The sequence below is a fragment of the Perna viridis genome, chromosome 7, assembly GCF_037379345.1.
Source record: "Perna viridis isolate PV_CMFRI_1.1 ecotype Kerala chromosome 7, ASM3737934v1, whole genome shotgun sequence".
In the NCBI taxonomy this organism is placed as follows: domain Eukaryota; kingdom Metazoa; phylum Mollusca; class Bivalvia; order Mytilida; family Mytilidae; genus Perna; species Perna viridis.
This window is the reverse complement of record NC_142451.1, coordinates 18,385,056-18,412,755: the sequence shown is the minus strand read 5'-3', so window position 1 is coordinate 18,412,755 and position 27,700 is coordinate 18,385,056. Positions and strand designations below refer to the sequence as shown.

General features: G+C 34.3%; 3 protein-coding genes across 3 annotated transcripts; 2 read left to right on the top strand and 1 right to left on the bottom strand.

The window, feature by feature from the left end:
* The first annotated feature begins 141 nt into the window (after positions 1 to 141).
* On the top strand, positions 142 to 4,827 carry LOC148611646 (anosmin-1-like). Its single transcript, XM_088595306.1, has 5 exons — positions 142 to 426; positions 867 to 914; positions 2,207 to 2,294; positions 2,732 to 2,911; positions 4,115 to 4,827. The coding sequence occupies exons 1-5, from the start codon at positions 388 to 390 to the stop codon at positions 4,339 to 4,341; spliced, it is 582 nt and encodes a 193-aa protein (XP_088451432.1). The 5' UTR covers positions 142 to 387; the 3' UTR covers positions 4,342 to 4,827.
* Positions 4,828 to 12,129: 7,302 nt separating this feature from the next.
* Positions 12,130 to 13,877, bottom strand: LOC148611645 (uncharacterized). The gene is made up of 3 exons (XM_088595266.1): positions 13,081 to 13,877; positions 12,645 to 12,975; positions 12,130 to 12,201 (listed from the first exon to the last, which is right to left on the bottom strand). Exons 1-3 carry the CDS (start codon positions 13,875 to 13,877, stop codon positions 12,130 to 12,132), a joined length of 1,200 nt encoding a protein of 399 aa, XP_088451392.1.
* A 2,497-nt stretch (positions 13,878 to 16,374) lies between these two features.
* Positions 16,375 to 22,389, top strand: LOC148611644 (perlucin-like protein). Its single transcript, XM_088592377.1, has 6 exons — positions 16,375 to 16,538; positions 17,913 to 18,017; positions 18,423 to 18,517; positions 19,261 to 19,342; positions 20,492 to 20,697; positions 22,302 to 22,389. Exons 1-6 carry the CDS (start codon positions 16,466 to 16,468, stop codon positions 22,305 to 22,307), a joined length of 567 nt encoding a protein of 188 aa, XP_088448503.1. The 5' UTR covers positions 16,375 to 16,465; the 3' UTR covers positions 22,308 to 22,389.
* Positions 22,390 to 27,700: the final 5,311 nt, after the last annotated feature.

The following is a 27,700-nucleotide window of genomic DNA, read 5'->3' as shown; positions in this document are numbered from 1 at the left end:
AATAAAAATGAAAGTTTGGTATCTAATCTTGTATTAAATAGGTTACTCCTAATCTGATTTTACCATTGACTTTAATAAGCGATAATCTAAACATTATTGACATTCAGTAATTCTAACTTATACCCAATATTGTTCCTTCCGTTGACGTTGTGAAATATTATAAAATTCTTTGGGTATGAGCTATAATTCTTAAATTAACTATTGTTGACGATGAGGCGTGGCTTGGTTTATTTGTGTATTGCTTGCTATGGTAAATACACAGATTACTTGATTGACAGGTTTGTTTCCACGTGCTGCTGTTAAAAGTTTCGCAGTTTGCCTGTTTCTCAGATTTCACGTGATAATATTTAAAAGAAGGTTTATCTTTAGTATCGGAGATCTTCAAAGATGACAAGGTGCTACATCGACGCTGCTTATTGTATTATTGTAAGTACTGTTGAATAATTAGGTGTGTGTTGCTTTTACACGTTAGCTGAATTGATACATGCTGAATTATTGGACAAAAAGGGACCTATGCTTTGTTTCTTGCCTTGTTGTACATGATGTTTTACTGTTTGTTTATACTTTATATCCTAGACTGTTTCAATGTACTTGAATGTCATGCCAACTTTATTTGTTCGTTAAATTCAAGCAATTAAATAATATTAAAATGGGATTTCTTGCCTGTCCTATCGTGATCTAAATATTTTGAATAAATATTAAGTTTGTGCCTTAGATTTTATGGTTATTTTTAATTTATTATGGTTTTTCCTCGGCAAAATTAAAGTTACAGTTTAACATCAAAACCATAATAAACCTTGCAGAAGCAGACACACATTGAAATACCATTTCTCTGATTTTGCTATAAATATTCAAACGCTTTTTAGGTCTTCATTCTTGCCATGCAACAAGCCGAATCGCGACACAGAAAATGCGTAAGTACACATCACTTGTTAACTAAGTTTTATGAAACCATTTTTCAAATAAAAATTTTACTACTGTTTTTCCTACATTGCATATTGCCAAATTCTTATTAAGGACAATTTACTTATAGCTATTGGGTTGCTATGAGATAGTCAAATTTAAAATCAAAATGAATCCAGACGAAAAAAAAAACGAAAATGATTTACGTTTGTGTGGGGATCATTTTAAGCATTTCAACGAATACGTGAACCTTCTATTTGTCATTTCATTCCACTTTGCCAAGCATTCTTAGTAACAATTTAAAACGTTTCAAAAATCTTCGAATTTCTTGCTATAGACATATTAGTTCGTCTAAAACCTATTCAGACTTTTAATTCAATGCATTTTAAACCTGTGAAAAGCGAAAACTTGCATAGAACGAACGGAATATTTAGTTAAAAAAGGTTCGTTAAGACAGGTTTACTGTAATTCAATTACATTTAGCTTTTAGTTTGAACTATATTTGACGGTATCAAAATTTACATTTTCGTACTACAAGATATAATAAATATGAAGAGAATTGACTTTTTTATGTTTTGCCATGAGAACTGCATTAAATGAACGAGTGCTTGAATTTATAGAATTGCCATTATATTCTTTCAAGGAACGGGCAAGCTTAGCGAACATTGAGATTCATACACCATATTTAAGAATGAAGAGCATTTACCCTAATTACTTGGTCTCTATTCAAATCCAACGTATGACCAAGTAAAAAAAAATATCATACTAAAATGAGGACGTAGTCAAACTTAGATAAATTAGATAAAAATTGTTAATTCGGGAACTACGTCATCAACTTAAGCTTAGATTTGATTAGGGTGATAGATTCTCATCAGACGCATTAAGTAACGAGTTTGTATAGTGATGATTAGCTAAAGAGGGTGGAAAAGCGTTAACAAACTATTGTGGGTGGTTAGCTTGCTAGTAATCAATTATATCTCACTGGAACTAGAGGCATTGTAACAGACATTGTCATGAATACTCCCAATGATCATAATTATCTGAATTGAATATTGGAATGGCAATTCCATTCTTAGAGAGATAAAGAGATAGTGATGAATGATTAATAGTGTTTATGAATGGGGGTCGTGAGAATATAGGATACTATGAAAATGTCTATATTTGTATCATTGTTGCTGTTTAACTGGTTTCTCATTTCAATAAATTAAATCAAACTTATAATTTTACGACACGTTAAACCACTATGAAATAATAAAATATTATTACGTTGACCCCTAAAACAAAGAATACTTTTATTTTCCAGAACTTAGATTGTGCTATTGGAGAGACATGCGTTTTGAGGCGAAGTACTTGTTCATACCCTCCATGCCCGAAGTATCCAATATGTATTGGTGAGTTCTATATTTATTTGTTATATTAACCAGGCGCGGATCCAAGGACTGGCGCACCAGGCGCACGCTCCCCCCTAAATCGGCAAGAAAACATTTTTTCACCACAATTTTCACACCATAATACTTGTTGCCTTGCTTTGCACGGCATTTAATTCAATTAACGCCCCCCCCCCAACTCAAATCCTGGATCCGCCCCTGTTAACCGTCGTTCTCGGTTAAGTAACATTTGACGCCCAAAAAACTATAATGGGAATATTATAAATACTCAATGATATAAGTTAAATATAAGAATACCAAATTAAAACAAAAATGTGTGTTTCAGTGCCACTGGAGTAACTTATATTGGAAAAACAGTCGCAACAGTGTAACCACATTTATCTACAAAGTAGTTATTCTAAAACGAATGTTCAAAAATAGAAAATGTTTTGTATTTATAGCAGAGGACAACAATAGTACAGATGAACTAGTAGAAGTAATATCAGAACATCCGGGTACATGTCCTGTCATTTTAACACCAGGCCCATGTATGGAACAATGTCAAAATGACGGTGATTGTAGAGATAACGAGAAATGTTGTTTTAATGGATGTGGCAATACTTGTAAACCAGTTCAAAATGGTTAGTATATAGACAGTAACAGTGTATTGGTTTGAAAAAAAATTCGGATCGTGGTAAAACGCGAGGCTCTGCCGATTTTTTTTTTGGTTCCGTGCCGAGTTTGTATTTCATTTTTATTTCTAGTCAATATACTTTAAACTGCAATCCTAATCACTTTTTTAATCAAAAAGTATTTCATACGACGTGTTTATTACATTTCCTCCCCACTTACGGCCCCCGATAAACAGCTAATTCATGCAACAGTAGAAAAGTAGCCAAAGTATTATATACTGTCATTAACCGCACATCATCAATAAATACACTGTCAATGAATTTTTGTTGCTTAAATAGAACGACAGTACCATAGGACCCCTTAACCAAAATGTCTGATAAAATTGCATTGTGTTATTGTGTTAACAGATAATTACTTTACTTTTACTTTACTAATTAAACACCCCTTAAAACCTTAAAATCAAGTGTAAAAAATTAAAATTAATTAAGAACTTATTTTCATTATTTTTGTATAAATGAATAATTTGATTTGTTTTGTAACAAGCTTTCTGATTGGTTGGTTCTCTTTGAGCATACCAAATTATTTTGTATAATATGCTTCATTACAATTCCGTCATTAAGGTCGATTGGTCCGCACTAAAATAATTAAAAAGAAGATTACGTTTGATAACGAACCAATTCTTAATATTGGGATTTGTATCCATCAGAAATCAAATTATAAGTAACGTTCCTAATTTTTGACCGATTGTACAGAATAACCCAGAATGGGCCAGTTTACGCTGTTTATAAAACGCGTTGCGGTTTATTAGTTTAAACTGCCACAAATCAGTTCTATTATGTATAAACTGTTATAAAATTGGAATCATTCCTCCAATTCTAAGGAAACTACATATTCATTACATTTACGTTATAGTTGATATCATTCCGACGCAGTCAGTATAGTTTCGTTTTCCCCTTTGACCTTAAAGACGCTCTTCAATAGAAACGCAAGTCACCTGATCGCAATTCTATTTCTCGATTGCCAAATCCTGAAACTTAGTGGCGTTTGAAAAAAAAATGAATTGAAAATTGAAATTGTGTGCCATGTGTTACTGTAGAAAATTATAAGTAAAAAGAACAACTTTTACTACGTCGGCTACCTTTACTTTAAAAGATAGTTATTGGTAAACTTTCTGTTCTATTATAAACAAAAATAAAAATTAATATTTGCAGTTGTCCAAGGAAAACCTGGGTCATGTCCATGGGACTTAAGGCGACAACCGATGTGTGGAATGGACTGCACTAGTGACCTTCATTGTCCTGGAAGTGAAAAATGTTGTCTAACAGCTTGTGGTAGTACGTGTTCAAGACCTTGTTACCATTGGTTACATAGAACAAGCGATAGAACCGTTGGCAGTGCAATTTGGGCCCTTCCCTATCAATGTCGTCCGGCCTTCTGACCATATTTAGTGCAATATATAGTTGAACGACGAGATTCTCTTTGAATCATTTATGCTAAAGACATTTTTAAATGAAATCTAATTTTTTTGCAATTTCTGGATGATGTTAAGAAATAGCTTTGATTAATTACAAAGCAGAAAATAAGAAAGAATACTAAAAGATTCTGTAGTTGTACGTGACAGATTTGTATCATTTATGCATTGTTCATTCGCTTTTAATGTATTATTAGTCAATGTTGCAATTTTAATCTGAGGTGACCAGCGTGAATCAGCCTATCTACTTAATGGCTCAAGAGCAAATGGATGTCTTGCCTTTTTGTAGTCAAATGTACTTTTGTTATCTTTCTCGCTGAATCATCAATAAGGAAAATACGATGTTGATTCATTAAATGCATTTTTTTCTTTCATTTCCTTAAAAAGCAACTGTAAATTAAGAGTAATAACAAAATTAGTAGGCAATAATAAAAAGAAATAGTAAAAAAAAAACGGAAGTCCATTCAACAATAGGCAATATCAAGAAAAAAACGAAAAAAAAACTGTTATAGCCTTTAATTAAAACGAGTTTTCCCCCTTTTGTTTCTGAATCATATTGCTGAAAGTATTATGTTGTATGCAAATTAACCATGTTTATTCGATCTCTATTAGTTTCTGCTTGATGAGAAGGAGCATAAATCCTTATTTGAAAGTATTGTTTGCGAGAGTGACATTTTTTTTATCCTTTCTTGTAATAGTGGCTTAGTGTAAATGTTAAAGGTGTCCCAGACAACGTCCACAAATAATGTTATTTTGTTCATGTTTTAAACTTTTATTTATTTTTGTTATTTGTTATTAAAATTGAACAAATTTGTTTGAAGTTGTTATCATTGACTATCTGTATTTTAAATCGAAGTATGAAAGGTGTCTAAAGTTATATTTTTTGTAAGAGAGAATTTGTAACAGAAACAAACGAAAAAAAAGCAGCATTAAAACATACACGCATACCATCACATGCAACCTCCAACGAGACAAATTAAAAACGAACAGAACGAAAACGTCCACACATTATTAAATTTTCATACAATGTTAAAACATGCCTGAATTCTATTTATGAAAAATCCACACTAACAGAAATTAATTTTGGCGTACACAAATCCAAAGAGCGGGTTTTAATATATGTATATAAACTTGTGGCAAAATGGCTTCATGGAAGTTGACCGTTTAAGAATATTTGTGTGAATACATGTGAAATGACAATATTTCATTATCACTTTCATCATGAACTCGTAGATCTTTACGGTGTATCCATCTGCAACATGAAAACTGATTTGTTCAACGTGTCATAGTTTTCCTTTCCTCTTTCGTCTACCCAAGACTTGACTTTTTATGAGCAGCTCGGCGGGTGTTTCTAGAAAAACAGAGGACGCTAACCCTACAGGTACACCTGGTCCATGCTCTCAGTTTTTAGTGGAGTTCGAGTTACTCATTTACTTTTGTTACATGGTATATTCGTTTAGGCGCTACTCTATAGACATGCCATAGCAGATAATTTAATGACATTTTGTGGAAATAAAGCTATATCGAGACACTCGGACAAGCAAATCCAACAATTTTTTTCTATACATTATGGAGATGAACGAAATGGATTAATACTCTCTTACATTTTGTCATAGAAATCTGTAGATGTGGTTACATAATGGAGAAAAAAGAATATCAGTTTAATGACAAATTTTGGGTGCTTTCAGACCTGGGGTAATATTTTAATTAGCTGTATTCAATAACAATTTTTGAAGTAATTCAATGTCATGTGTTATTTAGCGTTTTTTCTATTACATGTTATTGAAAGTAATGCAATCTGCAACATGAAAACTGATTTATTCAACGTGTCATAGTTTTCCTTACTTCTTTAGTCTACCACGGACTTGACCTTTTCGAGCAACTCGGCGGGTGTTTCTAGAAAAGCAGAGGACGCTTAACCTACCGGTGCACCTGGTCCATGCTCCTAGTTTTTATTGGAGTCCGAGTACTCATTTACTTTTGTTACTTTGTATGTTTTATTTTGGTTATTTTAGGCTAGGGCGCTCTGCCTACAGAGCAACTGGAATGTGTGCCCCAGATGGTGGAATGGGGTACCCCTGGCGTGTAACATGCTGGGGTTGTCAGGCTATAATACGGAAAACCTGACCGCAAACCATAGTGGTGCAACGTGTTAGGAAATATGCCACGTTCCTCGCACGTTAAAGAACCCTACTGTGGTATTCTCCCGGAGTAGGAACCTTAGGGCTCCGCCACAGGAGGCTAAATTCCCCGACCCTACCCACCTCTCCCTATTTCCAGTGGCAATCAAAATTTGTCGACCCCATTGTCCTTGTGTCCCATCCCTTTTTCATTTCATCATTTCATGTTCATTTTATCATCAATCATCGACTAAATATAGCTGAAATATTGCTGCTCGGACGTTAAACCCCAACAAACAAACAAACAAACAAACAAACAATTGGTTATTTTATTTCCTTTGTTGTGTGTGTCTGTTTTCCCTGTCTGGTCTTTGTCTCTCGATTACATTCTTTTGATTTCCGCTATAATCTTGGTTCCCTTGATTACTCTTTCACACTACTGGGTCGATACAGCTGCTGGTGGATTTTGACCCCGAGGGTACCATCGGCCAAGTAATATAATTAATGGTTTATTCAGAGGAACAAATGAAAAATTGGCTCGGACGTAGCCCAGTCTAAAAAGGTCTGAAACTGACGACATATTGGACACACTGTTGTCTTGTAAGACTGTGATGTGTCATATGGGAATCCTAGTATGCTCACATTTGGTATGGATAGTGTCCCGACAATTCCATAACCAACTATTCTGACTATTTCAAAGTAATCAAACCAAGTTCCGTCAATTAAATTGATATATTTGACTACAACGATGACGAACCACATTGTTCAATATCAAAATGTGGAATCAAAAAGTGCAAAATATGAATTTTCTTATAACCGACTATCCTCACTATCTACCTAACGAACAAAACTTTTCATACAAAAAGTTATGATGACATAAGTTGAAAATCGACAAACGTAATCTACGGATTAGAATGCAACTTGTGCAGTCTAGTATATGCCGGTGATATACTAGAATTTTAAACAAACGAATGTGCGGTTATCGTTCCAGAATTAATGTCTTCTTGTTCTCGTTTTATTCATTTTCTTTCGTAGCCCTCGACGGCATCCATAAGAACTTTCGAGTTATAATTCTGAAAAGTAATTAATAACATTACCAAAGTATTTGTAATTCAATTAATAATAAATTCTTTACAAATTTTGTGTAATTGTAATTATAATTTAATTGAAAATTTTCGCAATTAATAGAGTTGTAATTAATTACTTTTGCATGTAATTGACCCCAGGTCTGGTTGCCTTCCCAAAATTTATTGTCAAAATATCTGGCTCTTTAAAATTGCAAGGGAAAGATTGCAGGCATGGTATTGTTTTGAAAAAAAAACAAACAAACAAAAAACAAAAAAAAAAATATGTGTACCTCTTTCTGCTCATTTGTTCATGATTTTAATTCTTTAGTTCGTGCAAAATTTTGCATTTTTGAAAACCAGCCTGCTGGAGAGAATCCACTGGGGTAAGGACCTGAGTATTTCCGGATAGCTTAAACATGCATTTTATCCCTCTTTACCGTGTATTTGTAATCGTTACTAAATTAGACTGGGTCAACTTTGTGCACGAAACACAGTGCAACTCAATCGCATCTGTATAGTGCAACCTAATACCAGTTTCATACCTTGTTATTTATTGAAAATTACCAAAAAAGGTTTATTTGCATATCTTTTGTTACAAAGATGACTTAACCGAGACAAGAAGGTTTTACGAGCTGTTACAACCACAAAATATCATTTTTACGAAATTATGAAGTTTGTAGGTTGTTTCCGGATCTGTTTATTTGGGCCATATGTTTCAACAAAACAGCGTTTTTGTCAAAGTTATCTTGGTATAGTAGGCTTTCATTGTTGAAACATTTCAGTTTTTAAAGTTATTAAATCTAGTGGTTTTCCCACTGAAGCAAAGTTTACCTATTTTGTCTCCATTTTGCAACTAGTTTTCCAAGTAGAGGTTGGATGAACTGCTAAAATTCTTTTTTTTGGCAGAGTTAGCACACATTATTCTAAATATAATGCAATATTCATATGATATAGACAATCGATCATGTCTTTTTTGTACTTTTAAAAGCAATTTGACATCTTACTTTTAAAAAAAATTTAATCAATGTAAATGTCATCTTAGCTTTATATCAGAAACAAAATATAAAAATTTCAGTCGTTTCAAAATGTGAAGTGCAGGTCTCGTATCAGAATGAAACAAAAATCTAATTTGTTGACTAAAATAAATCAGAACAAAGCATATCTTAATTGACTTTCACAGATCTCTTCCAGATATTTATATAAGTATTCACAATGCGCAAGTAATTGAAATTTCTATAAATGTCGCACCTAAAATTCAATTTATCTCAGAATTTCTAATTATAATTGATTATTTCTAGATATGAAATTTCATCATCCACTACGCTAGGTGTACTTCTAGGAGTTTTCAATCATTAAGAGAGGATGAAGTTACGAATTTAGCCTTTGACCTTACATGCACTGAGAGCCCGATTTCAGTCTGAGAGGAAATAAGGATCTTTACTTCTTTCGTATCTTTAGTAAAACAAAATGTAGATCTATTTTAATTAATAGCTTAAGGGTATGTTAATTAGTTCATGACAAAAAATCCTAGTTGATGTAAAACTGTAAAAGTCATAATTATTTATGAAAAAAAAAACGTCTTCTAACAGATTACACCATACTTATATTATGAATAGTATTACTTGTACGTGAAATCACATACGACTTCATTTTTTTTTATACAAGAAACTTAAAGATATACCAAGAAGTACAACGAAGAGAAATCTGAGGATATTATACAGCCGGGAAAAATCAAAAGTCGTCAAACAACTGAAAAACAAGTCACAGAAAAACCTATGGAACGCAGAAACAAACAGCACGAACCCAATTAACTGGGGTTGAAATTGGGTGTATATAAAAACAATTCATGCTCCTCTTTTCATGTTTTCTTTTGAAGGTCATGTCTGGAAAAAAGGAAGAATATCTATGACATATTGGGATCAATTGTCGTACTGAAATGTAACACTCCGTAATGCTAATCATCAAAACGACTATAGACTGTTTGCAGTGACGACCTTAACCTCTCGCCTTGTCAAGTTGCTTTAAATATCAACCATTGAGATTTATTGTAAATCGAAGATCTTGTCACTATTCCAAAAAAGTTTTCGATACATGAAGGGGACTTCTGCGTTCCTTTAGTGATTTTCATTTCAAGTTAATTGGGTGGATAAAATGAAGAAAATACTCATCAAAACAAGTACAACTTAATAATAAAAAATTCTATATAAAGAGCGGAAGCGGTAATTGACGGACTGAACTTACTTCCGTTTAGTCCATGTTCCTGTTTATTTTTTACACTGGTTCCTACAAGTCGCATAGTCTTAATGAGTCGAGATTGGCAGACACCTAAAAATTATAGAACCTTATAACACATTTTGTCTATTTCTCTGTTCTCTTCAATAATTTTTACGAATTGCACAAAACAATTCAAGAATATTCGAAAATAATCGAAATATTTAAAATTTTGTAGGTTTTCTTAATATCACATGCAATGAAACGTCGATGATCAGTTTTACAAGTTTATCTGCATTCAACAGATTATATTTTCCCAATCTCCTATATGAACTTGATTGTCACAAAAAGTTCATATGAAACACGAACAAATCAAAGTATTAACGGCAAATAAGTACCAGCAATTAAAAAGGAGAAAATGTTGAAAAAAAACTGGAGAAAAAGACGATCGAAGGATGATTCCCGAAAGTTTTTAAGGAATGACTTATATTTTTTCGGTATATGGAGAAATAACCTAAATTACGTGGTGCACCACGGGCATTGGGGTTATTTCACATTGACCGAAAAAAAATATAACAGTCATATCTAATAATTTAATTTTAGTGTCAAATTTCAACGAGTAAACCGTTGAAAAAGGTTGATGACGTCACAGACTTATACAAAATTTGGTCTATATGTCATAATGGACAATTTTTTTATTCAATCTCCTGAAATTAAATTATTATAATGAGTTCGGCTTGGATTTTGATGATATTTTCTTCAATTTAATTCTGTTTATAACTTGCAACGATTCCATTTTCTTTTTTTTTTAATTGATTTTAACCAAGTACTAGTAGATGAATTTATTTATTATGAACTTTTTTGAAAAAGTGGTTATAATAAGTTATGAAATTTATTTATGTATTTATGTTACTTTAAGCGACCATCCCCAATGACCATTCGAAATAAGGATGCATGAAAAAACATGAGTTTGACATAATTCAAAGTCAATAATATAGGTTTCTCTGAAAAATGATATGATCGTAGACCTCATTATAGCTAAACTATTTAACTTTTATGCAAAATTATATAATGATTATTTATCGCGAAAAGTAACAGAAACTCTTTAAAAACGCAACGAAAGTAGTTGATCAGCTTTATATAATGTATATATCCAAATTTTAACAGATCAAGATTATGAAAATACCATATGAAAGCAAAGAAAGAATATTAAAAAATATGACAGTTGACAATGAAAAAAAATCATAGTCGTCGTGTTTGTCATTGAGTTTAATTGAAAGTTTTCTTCCTGTTTCATCAGTTGTAAAATACCTTCACTGTGTCTGTTGTATGCTTAATATTTCGGGTGGATGGAATGAAGATATAATTATGATTTGATTTGATTTGATTTATTCCATTTCGTCCATGGGTGGACATAGGGCGACTACAGTTTCTCTCCATTCGCTTCGGTTTTGGACAATTCTTCCACGTTAGTCCTACTCTCTTCAGTTCAGAGTTCAAACCCCTCCTCCAGGTGTTCTTTGGTCTTCCTCTTTTTCTTTGCCCTTGGGGATTCCAATCTAAAGCTTGCTTTGTAGTGTTTTTATTGTTCTTCCTTAAAGTATGACCAATCCATTTCCATTTTCGGGCTCGAATGGTGTTTTCTATTGGTTGTTGTTTTGTTCTTTGCCACAGTTTCTTGTTTGTTATTTTTTCTGGCCATCTGATATTTAGTATATTTCTTAGGCACTTGTTAACAAAGACTTGTATAGATTTCATGGTGTTTTCTGTTTCTCTCCAGGTCTCGCAACCATATAACAGGACAGACTTAACATTGCTGTTGAAAATTTTGATCTTAGTAGTCGTTCTCAGTGTTCTACTTTTCCATACTGGTTTTAGAATGGAAAAAGCCTGTAATGCTTTCATCTTTCTGGCTTGTACATCTTCGTCAGTGCCTCCAGTTGTACTCATGGCACTTCCAAGGTACGTAAATTTATCTACATTCTCTATCTGTTGGTTATTTACCAATATTGGATCCATCTGGTTTTGTTGGATTCTCATGGCTTTGGTTTTGGCTGTGTTGATATATTGTTCTTTTAGCTGTTTCTTCGAGATGGTTGACCTGGTGTTGGGAATCTTGAAGACGATGCGATAGTGTGCATATGTCGTCTGCAAATTCGAGGTCTTCTAGACGAGATGTTAGTGTCCATTGTATACCATGAGGGTCGTTGTAAGCTGTTGTTGCTATCCAGTCGATGACTATGAGAAAGAGAAGGGGAGAGAGAATGCATCCTTGCCTTACGCCAGTTGTTACAGGGAAAGGATCCGTCAATGTACCAGCATGTATGACCTGACAAGAGAATTCTTCATACAGTAACTTAATCATGGAAATAATCTTTGGAGGAATCCCATAGTGTCCTAGAATGTTCCACAAGACCTGATGATCTATGCTGTCAAATGCTTTCTGGAAGTCAATAAAGTTTAGATATAGGGATGACTGCCATTCGATCGTTTGCTCAATAATTATTCTGAGTGTTGCAATCTGGTCGACACATGATCGTTCTTGTCTAAATCCAGCTTGTTCATCTCTCAGCTTGCTATCAATCTCTTCTTTCATTCTTTGTAAGATTATACTGCATAGGATTTTACTAGGAATAGACAAAAGAGTTATTCCTCTCCAGTTGTTGCAATTGGATTTGTCCCCCTTTTTAGGTAGTTTTACCAAGAGTCCCTTTTGCCAGTCTTTTGGAATTTTTTCTTTTTCCCATATCTGGTTTAATAGCCCAAGAAGATATTGAATGGTAGTGTCATTCATGGACTTGAGGGCTTCTGGTGGTATGCCATCGATTCCCGCTGCTTTCCCATTCTTAAGATGTTTTAGGGCTTTTCTTACTTCATTTTCGGTAATTTTGTCAGTCTCTATGTTAAGTGTTGGACCTTCTTCAAGTATTGGTGGATTTGTTGGTGGTGGTCTGTTCAATACCTCACTAAAGTGTTCTTTCCATCTGTCAAGCTGATCTTCTAGCTTTGTGAGGGTATTGTTGTTTTTATCTTTGACTGGTAAATTTTCATTTTGAGAGATGTTTCCACTGAGTTGTCTTGTGATGTTATACAATGTTTTGATGTCTCCTTTTAAGCAGGCTTTTTCAGCTTCTACTGCTAACTTTTCAGCATGGTTTCTTTTATCTCTTTTACAGCTTTTCTTCACTTCTCTGTCTTTTGCGCTGTAAAGGTCTTGCAGGTTTTTCTTTTGCTGTCTGGTTTTGGCACTCATCAACTTTTCTTTTATTTCCCTTCTTTCAGATATTGTATCCCATGTTTGATCTGACATCCATTTCTTTCTTTTCACTTGAATGAAACCAACTGTTTCTTCGCATGCTTCCAGAATGGCTGTCTTTCTTGAGTTCCAGATGTCATCAATATCATTGTTCATTTCTTCGTTGTCAAGATCTAGTAAAGTACTAAATCTGTTCCTGAGTGTAATTTGGAAGTTTTCGTTCACTTTCTGATCTTTAAACTTCTCAACATTAAACTTCCTTTTTGTAGTCTCTCTTTTCTTTGTTGTTAAAAGCTTGAGTTTAATTTTTCCAATTACAAGGTGGTGATCTGATGCTGCGTCTGCTCCACGTTTTGTTCGTACATCTTGTAATGATCTCCATTGACGGCTTATTGTTATGTGGTCTATTTTGTTTTCAGTGTCTCCAGATGGTGAAATCCAGGTGGTTTTATGACAAGATTTATGTGGAAACCAAGTACCGCCAATTACTAGACTGTTTATAGCGCAAAAGTCAGCAAACATCTCTCCGTTCTCATTCATTTGCCCTATTCCATGTGGTCCTATCTCCCTTTCTCTACCTCCTCTGTCATCACCTACTTTGGCATTCAGATCTCCTAAGATGATAAGGATGTCTCTTTTAGGAACGGCATCAACAACTGATTGTAATAAGTTGTAGAAGTCATTTTTATCATCTTCGTCTGCGGTGTTTGTTGGTGCATACACCTGTATAAATGTTGTTTTCTGGAATCGAGTGTCAAATCTAGCTGATATCACTCTTGCAGATATTGGATTCCACTCCAAACGATTTCTTGGCTTTCTTTGTAAGCATGAATCCCACGCCTTTGTCATGTATGTCGTCTTCATTTGGATTTCCTGAGAATATGACCGTATGACCTGAAGATAGTGTTGCCATTCCAGCTGTATTCCATCTTACTTCGCTGAGTCCTAGAATTTCGATATTGTATCTATCCATTTCGTTCGCAATTTGCAAGCTTTTGCCACTTTGATACATTGTTCTAACATTCCAAGTGCCTATGGTTGTTTGTTGTTTTGGTGAGAACAATTTCATCAGCTTTCGCGTCATTTGCTGTCCTCGATGTTTGGTTTGGTCCTCTTTCTCTAGTCGTTGACGAGTCCGAGGAATGACTTTTACTGTAATCGTTTCTGTAACCATTTGTATCCACTAGTGGGGGGTTGGCCCTCTAGCTTCAGCTTTATTTTAATGTGGTGGTCAGCAAGTCCCTCACATGCTTTTGTATCAGAGTCAGCTCTCCTAGATAGGTTCCCTACAATGGGTGACGACTCTTTTCTAGCCGGGTTTTACATCAGAGTTTCCTCTCCTAGACAGGTTCCCTTTCAAAGGTTTGATCCCAGTCTGACCATCGTTTTCTGTCTGGGTTGTCTCCCGTAGCCTTTGACTCAACAGTCCATCACAAGGCAGCGATCTATTTAACCCATAGCTGGGGCAAGGTTGGTGAGAGCCAGGGCGTGTTCCATGCGCCGGTGGGCCTGCACTCTACACCTCTAGGGTCCTTGTTACTCCAAGATCCCCTTCATGTTAGCCTTGAGTACTAGACCCAAGTTACCGTGTGTTACCTCGGGGAGGCAAATTGAAGGAGTCTTGGTAGTGTAGAGGCTATGTACTGGCAGAGGAAGGCTTCTGCTTACGCTGCTCCCCTTTTCGTCTACACGTAGACTAGCCAGCGTCAGTAGCGATCTAGAGACGTTCGATCACTACTGCATTAGACGCATATCACTACCCTGTGGTTATTAAGCCACCAACACACGATATAATTATAGTCAAGGTTAAATGGTCATTTTAAGACCATTGACAACATCATCAGTTATACACTTCTCATTGTGTTGTGAATTATACAGTTTCTATATCATGGTGATTTATTGATGCTTGAAAGTTGTTAACTCCAGTTACATAATAACGCTCACATCAACAAGATATATTAACGGTTATGCACCTCAGTGGTGTTCCATCCATCAACCCTCATTTACGGTTATGCACCTCAGTGGTGTTCCATCCACCAATCCTCACTTTTGATAGAAAGTATTATTATATACTTTGCAAAATGTGGAAAAAATGAAAAACTATAGTCTAAGAGCACCCTAAATGTCTGGGTTTCCATTTTCTTGAAACTTCTGTGTCCGTCCATGCATCTGAATAACTTTCAAAGTGGTGACAGTTATCATCAAGTAAAGGACGAAACTTTTTAATTCAAGTATGCTTTTCACACAGTCACACAATTTCTTTTATTGAGATACATCTCGAGTCTTAAAATCAATTGTTTGTTAGTTTGTTGGAGTTCACTAGGAGACACAAATGCATGTAAAGTTCATTATCATTTTTCTGATACACGTTACGAGGGTACCATAGACTGGGTATTTAGATATGAAGAAAATATTTTTGGAATCAATTTTTTTAATTTAAATTTTAAACCCTCAGTCTAGTGTATACGCTATTACTCCTGAATGTCAATCCCTCCCCTCCTTACATTGCAATACGTTTAAGTCTGAATATAAAATATTGAATAGATATAGCTTTAACTCGGCGGGTGTTTCTAGAAAAGCAGAGGACGCTTACCCTACCGGTGCACCTTGTCCATGCTCCCAGTTTTTAGTGGAATCCGAGTTGCTCATTTACTTTTCTTACTTTGTATGTATGATTTTGGTTTATTTATGTTCTTTGTTGTGTATGTCTGTTTTCCATGTCTGGTCTTTGTCCCTGGATTACATTCTTTTGATTACCGCTATAATCTTGGTTCCCTTGATTACTCTTTAATGTACATGATGTACACAAGTCAAGATATTAATCGTCAGTTGATTTCTAAGGACAACATTCACGTTATGATAATCCATGCAGCACTTATCTATAGTATTTGCTAATAGATTTCTTTCGATCAAAATATATTTATGATATTGTATATTGTAGAAATTTTAAACCGTATCGTCATTTTAATTAGACAAACTGAGGTACCGAAAAAAGGGTGTTATGATACATATCAAATAGTTTTTTTTCGTAACAGGTTTGTCGTATAAAATGTCGAATTGTACGATTAAAACAGTCAAGATTATGGTGTTCAGGAAATTAAGGGAAGACAATGTCTAATTCGTGAAACACAGGCGTGGGCTCTTGAGTTTAAATTGCAATTGGTTATTATGGGTATAATTACAAATATCATATCATATTATATCATGTATTATAGCAGGTTTCGCATATCAAATGAGTATTACATATAACAAATGAATAGAATCGAAGAAATATTCAAAAAAAAAAAAAAAAACATATCAAGCGTTGTGACAGGTTGTACAGATACTGCTTTATGAAACATAAACTAGACATGAATTTCAATAACTTATAAGGTACGGCTACTATAAAATATCGTGTTATATCGTTGATCCTATTGATATCCGAGTATTCAGTCAAAATGGTGTTGCTGTTTAAAGAAGCAATTTTCCTTCTAAACGTGATAATGCTAATATCAGTAGCTGATGCCAAATGTAAGTCATGTTATGAAGTTATGTAGGAAGGTATTTTAACCAATGAACAATGATTTATCTGATCATGTGTGTCGAATTCCTTATGTGCAGCACATCAAATTATTTTTTTACGATGTGTGTATAAATTCTTTTGATCGTGTTTGTCTCGTTTCCCTACACTTTAGAAATGTCGAAATCAAGCAGGTAGAGAAATTAATTTTTGCGGACCTTGTTTTTTTTCAGAAAATGATTTTAATATTCCTGAAAAAAAAAAAAAAAACACCCAGCACAATTGGTATCTTGAAATGGCATTAAAAGCGATCATTTTCTAAGTACTAGCTACAAAGAAAATAAAATGGTGGGAAGATTTTAATGTGTATTTTAATCAATTTTCAAATCGAACAAACATATAAATCTTGCATCTTATGTCTGCATTTTAAAGTTTTATGGCGATTGTTGTCGAGATGTATTTTAGGCTCTTACCGGATCTACATCACATGCAATTAAACGGTTGCAATTAGCGGAGCAGGACATGCTTTTCCGTCGGAGCATCTGATGTAACTCTCGTTTATTTGTGGAAGTTCATATTGCCAATGTTTTTGTGTATTTGTGTGATGTCTTGTTATCTTTATCTTCATTTTATAATCCTATATTATTCTGTTGGCTTCATTATGAAGAAATTCTCTTTTTCTAGTTTTAACGTTCAGGCCATGTACGGGTTTTTATGTCTAGAATTGTCCTATTTTGGTGCTTCGGTATTTTTTGCGAATGTTTGTACAATAGTGATAATGTCTATTAGTGTTCCATAGATTGTAGCATACAATGTCATCAAGATTTTAAAAAGAGCAAACTAAAACATTTCCAGTTATTTTATTTACATTAAACTTATATTACGTGGAATACCTAAATAATTATAGAAGCATTGCATAATAGCGGTATAGCCAGAAGTGAATATAAAGTTACAAGCGCTTTATATTAAAAGGGAAAGTTTTCTTCATCGAAGATTAGGCTTAATTCCTCAATTTGATAAATGAGTTAATTAAAAAAAACTCGACTCAAAAGATGCGTTTTGGATTTCGCTGAAAATTGAACTTTTAAAATCTTTATTTATTTTATATTTAACAACTGTGCAAAGTTATTGTGATCCGTTCTCAAGTTATCATTAAGAAACCGTCGGGGACGGAGAAGCAAATTTTCAGAGAGCATCACATAATACCACGCCAATGTGTACGGCGGAGTATAAAAATTATAACTTTTCAAATTCTGCTTTGGCTGTACAAAGCTCTTCTGCAAATTCATCTTTTTTTCATTCAAATGTTTAAAGTGAATAATATGTACGAAATATGAAATAATAAACCAATTTAATAACTAGTAATTTAAACATTTTTTTACAAGACGATACATGTACATGTCCGAATGAGTTCTCTGAAATCAACAAAGTACTGGTGGAACTTACAAACGAAATTTCCATTATCAAACAGGGTGTGCAGTTATTAGAAAGTATGTACTATTTTAAAATTAAATTTTCGCGAAGTTCAACATTAAATACGCTGAAAGAGTAATCAAGGGAACCAAGGTTATAGCGGTAATCAAAAGAATTATACAGTTACATTTAGGCGCACTGTTTCGCACACTAAGTTGACCAGGTCAAATTTTGTAAAATTTAAAATTGAAAGTTGAAATTTGGAGGATATATTGTTTAATCAAGATTCGAGCGGTAATTCCGGAATAACTAGACCAAGAAAATAGAAAACACAACAAAGAACAGGAAATACTAGTAACCAAATTAATGCGCACATAAAACAAAGGTAAACGAACACACCAACTAAAACTTGGTGCAGGACCAGGTGCACCGGTAGGATAAAATATAAAATATCAAAATGTCGATTTTCTTACATATATTAGGTCATTTAATTAAAAAATGTGACGAAGGATGGAATCAATATGAAGGACATTGTTACTTCTTGTCAGTTGAAAAAAGAAATTGGCATAATGCGCAGGTAAGTTTTAATTTTTGTAATTTTATATATATTTATTTTTTGAAACAGGTGAATAAGACCTTTAGAGCAATTGGAGTACTCCTTTGTCAATGTTTTACATGATTTAAGTTATTTAGTGAATTCATGTACATACATTAACGGTGTAATTCTGATTTAATGCACTTATAGTGAAGAAGGTGATCGTTCTACATTTAAAGGATTTTTCAGTAATATCAAGATTGATACTTAACTCGCCTGTTGAAACTGTAAATGTAACGGTAACATAAATTTTACATCGAGGGAGAAAGATAAGCATAAACCGCTGTTTGAGTACAACCATCGGAATCATTTTCCAAATTTACGATTACAATAAATTAGTGGCATTTTTTTTCTATTTTCTTCAATCTTACTATACCATCAGGAATTTTCTCTGACCGTGCATTATTAAAGTACATATTGTGAAGATGTGAAAAAACTCAAAAGATCTCGACTTCTTAAGTTTTAAATGTTAGAGTGAAAAATAGTCATGTAACAATCTGATTTATATAAATGCAATAATTCACTGTTCGCAATGAAAATGCTATTTAGCAGTATATAACATACAAAAAAAATATGTACTGAAAATGTCATTGAATAGCAAAAGGGTCGGTCTGTTTTAGCAGTCATTTGCGTATTATGTTTAGTAGTAGTATTGTATATCAGGGAGAAGTATTAAATAAATATCAGACCACCGATACAAAACGCAACTTTATCTACTTTTCTAGATTGCATGCACCAAACACGGAGCTAATTTAGTAACTATTAAAGATGAGAAAGAAAACAATTGGCTTAAAGCGTTAATTCAAGGTAAGATAGTTATCAGTGTCTGTGCCAACATGATGTATATGGTCAGCATTTGAACTTCGCAAAACAAGTACTTGGCCGTTCCCTAGTCGTACTCTTGTGACATTTATGGTAACATCGTACTAAGTTCAGTGTCCGAAACTACACTGCTACACGAAAATTAAGCTCACCCTGACCGGGTGAGTGATCCATAGGACGCTAGAATAAGTGTAAGCGATATAGTCATAGATGTCTCAGCAATACGGGTTTCATTCAGTTTTCATTCAATGCATTATGATAAAACATAATTCGATGGAGCAGTGTAGCGATAAGAGACGTATATTATATAATAAAAATACTATTCTTATATATATATATATATATATATACAACGTCTCAGAATGTGATGACTCTATTCGCTACACTGCTCCATCGGATCAAATTGATACAGGGAAGATAACGTAAACTTATCGAAGGGTCTGAAAAATTCCCAACGATATTAGAACTGTCAATTTTGCGAAGCAAATTTTTGGTCGTCCCTCGAACTCGTACCGTTGTGACATCTATGGCAACACCGCCTGCACTATGTCCAGCGCCCGAGACCACTCGGCCAGCTAGGCTATATAAAAATATAGCTTTCGCTGGCTGGGTCATTCCTCCTCGTAGGATTAATCTAGGGCTATAACTTAGTACACGATGTATGGTAGTACGGGACAGTTAATTTAGATGTTATTATGTAGAATAGAGGATCAAATAAATGATGCATGTCACAACAAATCAATATTATATATATATGTTTGGGTGTAATTATTTTATTTGATGAATGATGTTATGAACTAGTGCATTTCCCTATGTATACAGCTATAGCCCCGTTTTAATGCTTGTGTATACAGTTAACTAGTAGAACACTAAAATATTTACATTTTTAACAATGAGCAAAGAGTTACTTTTCTAGAATCCTCAACCTTTCTAGTTGCATTCACTGAGTTCCATATTTTGTGTCTACAATTATAATTATGATTTTATGATTTACAAAATGAAATTTCAATAAAGTACTTGCATTTCACAGTTAAATGAAGAGTACAAACATGTTAAAAGCACAGCAATAACTCTCTATTTAACATATTTCTTCTGTAACAATTACCAATTTTTCTTTTTACATCAAATAAACAGATAGAGATGCAGGACTGGTTTGGTTCGGGCTCTTTCTTTCAAAGACGGGTGAGTGGAGATGGGAATCGGACAATTCTGTCGCCGAATTCACTGACTGGCATCCGCACGAACCTAGGGATGATCGTTGTGGTGAGTTCTGGAACGCATCTGGAGTTGACAAATGGGACGATACACCTTGCTCTGGAAAACACCAATATATTTGTGAAGTGAGTTGTTGCAAAGAACTTATTTTGATAACACAAACAAATCATCATCATGGCTCTTCACGTTTATCTGTACAAATTTACCTATTAATTTAGATTCATTTAGGGTCTGATTTCAGTCTGAAAGGAAGTGATCTGCCATGTAAAACAGGTGGTGCAAATACGAAAGCTTAACGTTTGGGACAGCTATTTCTGCTTGTCTGCAGAAAAGGGATCCCAAGTCTGCTAGGTCTTAGAACGTTCACCAAGTTATGACCGGTGATATATCCATAAATATGATGTCGTCCTATGACAGGTCACTTCTGTCCATACTTTTTTTAAAGTAAGAAAATAATATTTTGATGTATATCATCAGTCTGAATTTCTGACACTTCGTTAAAGACTAAACCAGACTTCAGGAGGTAGACCTAGGGTAAAGGGCATAACTCTTGAAATCAGTGATATGTTCGTATCATATTCAATTTCACTTGAGACTTTCAAGTTTCCACTTGAAACAGAATGAAATCAATCCGAGTTACTTTGATGCTTAGATGAGATTGATATAAGGAGACTGAATACAAACATTCCAATGATTATAAAGACTTGTGTCCATTACCTTAGGTCTACCTCCTTAATAGCACAGGATGAACAGATATAAATTTCAAAGAAATCAGTCTAATCCGATATCTTGAAATTTTAAAGATAAGTTTTTTTTGTCAATTCTTTTTCTTGGAAAAGAGTTTTCAGTTCTTATGTTGTATTCTTCCACAGAATTAAACGTCAGATTCAAAAGCTTAGCTTTGACTTCGACAGATAATGACAGAATATGATATTGTCGAATGCTTTGATTAGACCAATACATATCTAATTCCTCATTACGGTTACCAACACGAGTTAAAGAGCATTGTGACCAGTGTCACGTGAAATCACAAATGAAAATCTCTATAGCACAAAAACTGAAACTAAATAGAAATATTGATGACTTCAATAATATATTAGAGTAATGAAATATAAGCATTTACAAAATTTAATAGAAATTATATGATGTTATTATTTCTATGATAATAATGTCAAATGTTACTAAAGTTTGTTCAGAACGTTTCAAACTGAGTACATATACTAAAGAGACAAAGGACGAAGGACATGAACCGTGTCCATGCTCCCAGGTTTAGTGGAGTCTGGGTTGCTCATTTACTTTTGTTTCTTTGTGCCCGTTGGTTTGGTTATTTCATGTTATTTGCTGTGTATATATTTCCCCTGTCCAGGTTTTATCCTTGAAATACATTCTTTTGATTATTGCTCAAATCCTGACTCACTTGATTACACTTAGAGCAAATTCTTATTGCTCTCGAAACGCTCATGTATAAAAAAAAGACCATGACAAGAAAGACAAGCAGAAAGGGGGTAGATACAATGATGATGATGGAGGTCATAATGACGTCCGTGAATGTTTGAAAGGATTTCTTAAATCTTGGAAATAACACAAATTTAACACGTTTTACCTTTGAATGCGTGCTTTTGGTGCAGCAGGTAACATAATTCAATGCGTTTTCAGTTAGTTTGTACAATGTTCAAGGTTTCTTTCAAATATATAGACATATTATGTTTGTAACGACTTACTTTTTCAGAAATAGAAATGGCTAGATGCAAGAAGACGGCATTCTCTCCAGTTTGAGTACATGCTTTAAATTAGAATTAAACTCATATGCAACTAAAGCTTTCGAGTCTAAGTGTCTACAGTATTTTCATTACATCGTAACTTCACGGAAGTACTTTAGAGAAGACACTACAGACACTATGAAGTCAGCCCCATATCCTCATATCTTGCCCTACACTCATTTATCGATGGTGAAGGAAAATTCATGACAAAACCAAACGACAAACGCAATGACTTGTCATTTCATATTGTCAACTTTCCCATCAGCACCTGCGTAAGGAATTTTCATATCATACGTTATGTCAGAGCTTGCTATAACTACGCCGACTTTTATGTGTCGTGTTTTGTTTTTACCTTTAGATTTTTTTACTTGAGTATATAGGGGCAACTATTTCGCTGTACCTATGTATAATGATGTTTTGTCGCCAGCTTCAGTCTGTCCTGTGGTATGAGGGTATCTTTGTCGTTTAATGATGACCAATGGATGGCCTTGGGCTGACATTTCCATCCTAGTGGGGTTGTTGTCTCTTTGACATATACACCATACCTATTCTCGTTATATTTTTGTACCGTGCTCCACTTCTTACAATTAGGCTTCTGGAATAGGTTTATATTGCTACAGCACTACAAACATTTTATGTTCGTCATCATGAACTCTCTGATCCTTACGGTGTATCCATCTGCCCCGTAAGAACCGATTTGTTCGTCGTATCATAATTTTCGTTTCCTCTTTCGTCTACACAGGACTTGACATTCGATGAGCAACTCGATGGGTGTTTCTAGAAAAGTAACACTATTTGTGTATGCATTATTATAGTTACTCTATGTTTTTTGTTGTGATAGTCCGTTTCCCAGGTCTGGTCTGTGTCCCTGGATTGCATTCTTTTGATTTCGGCTAGAATCTTGGTTCCCTTGATTACTCTTTCATAAAAATAGATTGACTTAGCAATTTATTTTTGAAATCTATTTTTATGGAAAACTCCGACTTGACACATTCGAATTAAGGAAAAATATGAATTATGTGCATATTGCTTTTTAAAAATTTCATTTTGTAACCATTTTTATAGGGTGGGAACTAGAATTACATTTAGATTATATGATTCAAACAAAAAACAAAAAACAAAAAAAAAAAACAAAAAACAAAAACAAAAACAACATTGACTGTTTGCATATCGTTTTCATAAAATTTTACGTACACATTTTAAAAGTTAATTATATAAGATTTGAATATGGTACTGCGTCTTTTTGATACCTCTGTATCAATTATCGGCAGAAAGAAACATTAATTCATTTCAATTATAGTAGTTTTAAAAAGCTCCCGCAATTGTTTTGTAATTGTTTTCGATGAAAGTCAACACAGTGAGACCTAGAAAACTGAGGTGATAGCAGTTAAACAAATTTGGTACATAAAATCAATCAGTTGTCAAGTATGCCGATGCTAAAAATGACCAACTACAACCGTTACTCAATATCAAATCTTAAATCGGAAATGATTATTCTTCTTAATGTAATTAATAATTTCATTTTTTTTTGTTTGCACACAGATTTTGATGTATGGCATGCAGAATTTGTATTTATTCTTTGTTTCATATCATATAAACTTCATAAGAAATCGGGTATTTGAGATATCCTATAAAGTCTCATAATTAGTGATAGCTGAATATCGCTTCAATAATTAATAGTTTACAACCGAGCTGATAAACTCGAGGCAATAGTCAAAAGGAACGGTCAAAAAAGAAAGTCCATCTAACAAACGGCAATTTCAAGGCAAAACAAAAAACAAAACAAAACAAAACAAAAACAAAACAAAACAAAAACAAAACAACCAAAAAAAATACGGAATATTGGAAATAACTGCAATGGTCCTTAATATGCATTTCCGATGTTTATGGTGGTTAAACCATGTTTTTTTTTATAGCGCGCTAAACTCCCTGTTTTCATTAAGTTTAAAACTGTTTCGGGTATATTGTAATAGAACAGGCAAGCAGCAAAAATTGCCATCGGGCAAAATTAACAAAATCAGTAGTCAAAACAGTACAGAAGATTTATAGATGTTAATATGAAAATCCAACGTATAAAGTTTTTTTTGTCAAAAACAGAATATTTTTCAAAATGACTGTGATATCGGTAATAAATCTATTCCAAGAAGCGTATGGGACGTATTTTTATAATCCTAGTCCAAAAGCCTGTCTCACTGGCAACAGTGACGTATCTATATATCAGACACTGCTTGTGGCGGAAGTTTATTCATGGTGTACAAAACACCGAACAAACGATGCTTTTTTAGGTTTACATATGCTATATTTTACTTAACGATAGTCCTTCCTGTATACAGATCTGTATTTTTGAGAATACCAAACATTCAATGCCTACTAAAACCAACCAAATCAAACAAATTCGAAAACTCTTTCAAAGTGCAAATTTCATACAAAATCTTATTTTTTTTATCTTGAAAACAAAACAACCGAATGACAAATTAAGACTGGTTATGTGGTCTGTAACAGACTGACAAACTAAGACTGGTTATGTGGTCTGTAACAGACTGACAAACTAAGATTGGTTATGTGGTCTATGACAGAATGCCAAACTAAGGCAGGTTATGTGGTCTGTAACAGAACGACAAACCAAGACTGGTTATGTGGTCTGTAACAGACTGACAAACCAAGACTGGTTATGTGGTCTGTAACAGACTGACAAACTAAGACTGTTTATGTGGTCTGTAACAGAATGCCAAACTAAGGCTGGTTATGTGGTCTGTAACAGACTGACAAACCAAGACTGGTTATGTGGTCTGTAACAGAATGCCAAACTAAGGCAGGTTATGTGGTCTGTAACAGAACGACAAACCAAGACTGGTTATGTGGTCTGTAACAGAACGACAAACTAAGGTTGGTTATGTGGTCTGTACCAGGCTGACAAACTAAGACTGGTTATGTGGTCCGTAACAGAATGACAAACTAAGACTGGTTATGTGGTCCTTAACAGACTGACAAACTAAGGCAGGTTATGTGGTATGTAACAGAACGACAAACCAAGACTGGTTATGTGGTCTGTAACAGAACGACTAAGGCTGGTTATGTGGTCTGTAACAGACTGACAAACTAAGGCTGGTTATGTGGTCTGTAACAGACTGACAAACCAAGACTGGTTATGTGGTCTGTAACAGAACAACAAACCAAGACTGATTATGTGGTCTGTAACAGAACGACAAACTAAGACTGGTTATGTGGTCTGTAACAGACTGACAAACTAAGGCTGGTTATGTGATCTGTAACAGAACGACAAACCAAGACTGGTTATGTGGTCTGTAATAGACTGACAAACTAAGGCTGGTTATGTGGTCTGTAACAGAAAGACAAACTAAGGCTTGTTATGTGGTCCTTAACTGTTCCTGATTCAGAAAATGAATAATGAAATAACGATTGAATACCACTGAATTTGTTGTTTTTTTCTATGCATGAATCAGCTCCTGTCTGATTTTATAAAGACTGACTCTTAAGAAGTCAGAATAGCTTTAGTATAGCTTATTAATTGTTAAATATGAACACCATATGCTGGGAGAAGCTGGTATAGCGCTTCACATGAATTGGAAATTTATAATCGTCTCTTTATCGATATCTTGGTACTGAGATGACTACTGACTTCGAACCAGTGCAAACAGTCTAAAATGCATGATGGGAAGGAAGCTGTGTCAGTAGTCTCTTTCATTCCTTGTCCTGGTGGATAAATGAACAGAAGCCATTCTCCAAATTTAGCATTATTTACGGAGAGAACATCGTCAATATATCGATATGTTAATTAAAATATTAAGCTTCTTTAACCTTCTTGTCATTCACACGATTTTGAAGAAATTACCGATTCATATGAATAAATAAACAGATGGGGCACATTTAGTGCCTATTGGAATGCTGATAATTTGCTGAAAAGTGTCTCCCCCAAAAAGTATAGATATGTTGTCAATGAGGAACTCTAGCATGTTGATCACCTGTAGTGCGGTATAGCAGCTTTTGACTGTTTGCTCTAAAGTTGTAAAAATTGGTGTTACCTAAAACTACAAATTTGTGAGAATCGCCATTCTTGCAGTTTGGTGCTTTGTTAAATCATTACTTTTAGGCGGAGTTTTCAATCTATCGTGATAAAAGGTAGTACATAATGTTGACAAGTCAAGATTTTAAGTGTATGAACTTCAGCGAATCATCATTTTGATTTTAATAGAGATAAGTCTCGAGTCAACTTTATCAACTTCCAAGTAAAAGTTAAAAATACGGATAATCTAAAGTAATTACAAGCTCTGATCAACTGTCAGCCCTAATTTATTCAATGAGATCTACCAAAAATAAGATGAAATTGTATCGTCAATCAATGTCTCAGCAATAGATAAATTAAATATCACTCATCAATAGGTATTTTATAATAACCGATCAGTTTGTTTGTTTGTTTGTTGGGGTTTAACGTCCGAGCAGCAATATTTCAGCTATATTCAGACAATGAACATGAAATGGATGATAAAATGAACATGAAATGAAGAAAAAAAAGGATGGGTCACAAGGATAATAGGGTCGACAAATTTTGATTGCCACTAGAACAAGGGGGATGGGTAAGGTAGAGCAATTTAGCCTTCTGTGGCGGAGCGCAAAGGTTCCTACTCCTATCGAATACCACAGCAGGGTTCTTTAACGTGCGAGGAACGTGGCATCTTTCCCAACACGGTGCACCACTATGGTTTGCGGTCAGGTTTTCCGTATTATAGCCTGACAACCCCAGCATGTAACATGCCAGGGGTACCCCATTCCACTACCTGGGGCACACATCCCAGTTGCTCTGTGGGCAGAGCGCCTAGCCCCCGGCTAGGTTTCTGAGCACTATTTAGTCGCCTTTTACGACAAGCTTAGCGCTGCTGCAGGCCTATTCTTTTAACACCCGGACCTGCACGGGGCAATATCCGATCAGTAATCGATCAGTGATCGATATAAACTGATAAAATTTGTCATGAAAATCACCCAATTACTAATCGATCAAACTATCAAGGAGTTTGATCTACAAATGTTAATCAATCGATTAGTGCTCGAAATATGATCAATTACTAGTGTCGGGCTTAACTTCATTTCTAGGACAAACAGCTATCATCATACGTACAGCAATTACATGAAAAACCCTGTAGTAAAGGGAACACTCCAATTTCTAACGTGAAATTATTGATATAAACCATGGCATATAACGAATGTGAGCCTATTTACAATTTTAAAAAAAATCAGTACGAAATTACATAGGTAATTTTACGATACAAACATCTATCTTTGGTCTTCATCTTTTTCTTGTCGTTCGCCATTACACTTGAATGCCAGTCTCTTCAACAAATCTGGCCGTCTT